The sequence below is a fragment of the Populus nigra genome, chromosome 13, assembly GCF_951802175.1.
Source record: "Populus nigra chromosome 13, ddPopNigr1.1, whole genome shotgun sequence".
NCBI classification, from domain to species: Eukaryota; Viridiplantae; Streptophyta; class Magnoliopsida; order Malpighiales; family Salicaceae; genus Populus; species Populus nigra.
In genome coordinates this window covers 11,297,843-11,301,491 of record NC_084864.1, presented here as the reverse complement: position 1 = coordinate 11,301,491, position 3,649 = coordinate 11,297,843, and the positions used below count along the sequence as shown (strand labels likewise).

Here is a 3,649-nt window from a genome sequence, read left to right as displayed (position 1 = left end):
CTTGAACATGCCCTAATCGTAGGAGAGCAAGCTAAGACTAATAACTTACTTAGTAGAGACAACTCAACATAATGGTGATTTGAATTATTGAACTCATAGTTTCTAGTGTAGAAAGACAAAATGTAATGGGACCGCCCATATATAAAGAAAAAGTTGGAGTTTGGACCCCTCCCTCACACAAATAAACGGTACTACTTCCAAAATCTTTTTATTCTACTCCATTTTTTGAGGACCACAGGTGATCTTTTCTATTCATTGGATATATGCAACTTTCACGAGCTCCTTATTTGATCAACTAAAGCTGCTGCTCCTTCCATTATCTTGTTGGATCTTGTGCAAAGCTGACAGTACTTATACTAGCATATTAATTATGTCTCACTCACTTATACAAGCAAGCAATCCATATTTCTTAATTTCTTACCTCTGTTGTTCTGAGGAATACAGGCTTCAAACCCTATTTTAGGTTGGACCCTCGCTATTCCTAGCAGTGCTCATATCAGACTTCTGTGGATAGCTTGGCGTCCTATATATATTGATCTTTTAGGGTTTAAAAATCTTGTTTACTTTAAATTGTTCTTAAGGACTCTGTGTTCGCAAGCGTGTGTGCTTTGAGAGTGATTGAGAGATCAGACGGCAATGCCTTACTTAATTTAATGAGAGTGCAAACTTGAACGGGAAGAGAAATTTTTGTTGAAGCAAATAATGTTCATGGCTATGGCATACTAAAAAGTTGAATAATATCATATAAAGCATATATAAGCTTAAGGTCCAAATGTTCATGACATTCAGACAACATCAAATATAACACCCATAGTTTTTAGGTCCAAAACGGCCTGTACAAATTGCTATCACTGTGATCATTCAACTGAAAATCAAATCATTAATATTCTATGGTTGTCTCACAAGTATGAACCATTTTTCCAACATACAACACTTTCCTTGGATTGATAAACGGACACGAAGATGCAAAAATGTGAAATCAAGCATGAGATTAATTATAGCTGTGAGAGTAACATAGGAAAAACTGTCTGCAAACAAACACATTGGACAAATAGAAGTGATCTAGTATAAGTTTTTAAGAGAACAATACCTTTTCCTCTCACCTGGAACACTAAATCAAATTGAAGCTTTGCTTGTTTTAGGAACAGGATCCTTCTATTCTTCTTTTCGAATCCTGGCATTGCTTTTCATGTCATTTACAAGGAAATTCCGGGTCCTTGTCAGGTGAACTTTCGCTATTCTGATCAGAATGGAGACGACTACGAGTGGCACTGAAATATTGGGAAGGTTTCATGGGTTGGCTTCCGTGGTATGGACTCGGGGTAAGGGAATTTGGAAAGAGATTTTGAGTGCTTGGGGTCAACACTTGAAAGTGGTTGATTTGTCTCGGATCATTCTCCATGGAAGCTGTGACATGTGAAGGAAAATAAGACTGTGTTGTACCAGGTGGACACACAAAAAATTGAGAGCCAGATGATAAAGACAAGGCGGATGACAACGGCACAGCATTTAGGTTGTGTATATCTCCTGTTTGTGTTGAAAATCCATGGTTTCCCATTTGAGATAATGGAAAATTTGGAGGTTCTAAATGAAAGAAAGAACCATATGGCATGGCATTATTTATCAAACTTGGCAAGGAAGAATGACTAGCTCTGTGTAAGAAACTGCTAGATGAAACTTGTGCAGTACTATTCCCTTCAATATTGCTATCCTGCTTATCCTCATCAATTCTTTTTGTCCAATTTTCTTTTTCATTCACTGGATCCATTACCACCTCTTTCGACTTAGCCCTCCAAAATGCATCAGCATTCCATAAATTCGGTCTAGGAAATGCACTTGGATCCTCCCAATTGATGCTGTTGCCAGACTGTGAGGCGCCGAGTTCACGAGAAGAACCTAGCATTGCTTGATGATTAAGGGAAAAGTTCCCTGGTATCACTGGGAGTGGAGGGAGTTCATCAATATCATGCTTAGCTGCATTAAGCAACCAATCAACCACCTTACTAGGTTGATTAAGTCCAAGCCTATCTTGAAGATCATACAATTGAATAGCAGTGGCTACTGAAAGCCTAACTCTCCTATCTCTCAACCCTCTAATGGTGCAAACTTTGCTATGCCTGTCTTTTCCTCCAAAAGCTCGAGACACCCGCACAATTCTTGGATCCTTCAATCTTAACCATGGCGCTGAGCTGGATGAAGCCTTAGAAATCTTACCATCATTTGTATCATCCTCCTTTTTCGGTGGACAATCCACCTCTTTCGAACTAGTAATCATCTTATGCTTCTCATCATCGGTGCACAGGAAGCTGAACGGGAGAGCTGAACGACACCAAACTCCTTGTAAAGTCAAAGAAACCTTGCTGCATAAATTGTCTTTGTGCAGCTAGCTTCTCAATCTGATTCAGATCATGAAAAGAAGAAAGTGAGCAATCAGAAGAGCTTACATAATCTAATTATACAAGTGAAAATGATCTATCCAAACCGCGGTTTCAAGCTACTTATGCACAAGTAGAAGGAATTTTGAAGAAAATTATTGAACAAAAGCATAGTCAATATCGGTAATATTGTATGAGAATTAACGTTGGATTTGTGAATCACGTGTCAAATTCTTTTGCAGTAATTCTCAAATAACCTAGTATGGACTGGATATACAGAGAGAGTTTTAATTGTGAAGAAAAAACAATTAACAATATTCATCATATTCTCTTACAGTATATATATATATATATATGCTTATCAAAGAGGTAATCCACAGCTGAAAACAAGTAATTACTGGTATACATCCCATAAATAAATTTATTTATAATAAATTAATAAAAAAAGGTAATTTTTAAGGAAGGGTTTTAGCTAACTGTAGCTAGGCATGCACACATACAAGTTAGGGATTAACTGCACTTACAGTGTAAAGAGAAAGGTAATGAAGTCTGCAGCAAGGCTGTCTGTGTCTTATGAATAATTGGTAGGAAATCTGAATATCATATTTTTTGGGGATGAATAATTCTGTTATGATCACAGAGAATAAACATATTGGAGAAGGTAAGCCATTTGAGAAAGCTAGGAAGATGCCGGAATTCAACCGACCATGCTCTAAGGAAGACTTAAAGATAAAGCAATGGTATAGATGGTGCCACATGTCACATTTCACCATCGGTCAAATGAAGGTGCTCGTCCATATCTTATCATTTCATTTTTCACGCATGTTGAGCAATCATTGTCTCAATGAATGATCACTAGGACTTGTAAATTTCCTCAGCTAAGTTGAAATTTTGATGTGTCAATTTGTGGAATTGTTTTTTATAATATTAGATTAATTTATTAATATAACATTCATTCAGATAATAGCAGAAAGATATATAATTAATGAATTTAAAGAAAACTAATATTAAAAACTAATATTAATTATATTTTAAGATTTTACATAATTAATAGCTTAAGTTGTTGAGTTGAATTGATTCTTTAACATGATATCAAAGTCTTGCTAACCAAGCGATCACGAGTTTGAATCTTATTATCTTCATTTATTTGATAAAAATTAAGCACAAGATAGTATGAACTTATACAAGTTTCAAGTTTAAAAGGTTTTCATTTAAAGAGGTGTGTTAGAGAATAATATAAATTATATTTTGAGACCCTATCTAATAATTTAACT

At 35.7% G+C, this 3,649-nt stretch overlaps 1 protein-coding gene across 1 annotated transcript; it reads right to left on the bottom strand.

The window, feature by feature from the left end:
* Nucleotides 1-720: 720 nt before the first annotated feature.
* Nucleotides 721-3,065, bottom strand: LOC133670995 (transcription factor TCP13-like). The gene is made up of 2 exons (XM_062091607.1): nt 2,900-3,065; nt 721-2,396 (listed from the first exon to the last, which is right to left on the bottom strand). The coding sequence occupies exon 2, from the start codon at nt 2,273-2,275 to the stop codon at nt 1,193-1,195; it is 1,083 nt and encodes a 360-aa protein (XP_061947591.1). The 5' UTR covers nt 2,276-2,396; nt 2,900-3,065; the 3' UTR covers nt 721-1,192.
* Between the last annotated feature and the right edge of the window lie 584 nt (nt 3,066-3,649).

Bases quoted from the DNA above. Each gene is read 5' to 3' on its own strand.
- LOC133670995 (XM_062091607.1), bottom strand. From the start codon at position 2,275: ATGATTACTAGTTCGAAAGAGGTGGATTGTCCACCGAAAAAGGAGGAT.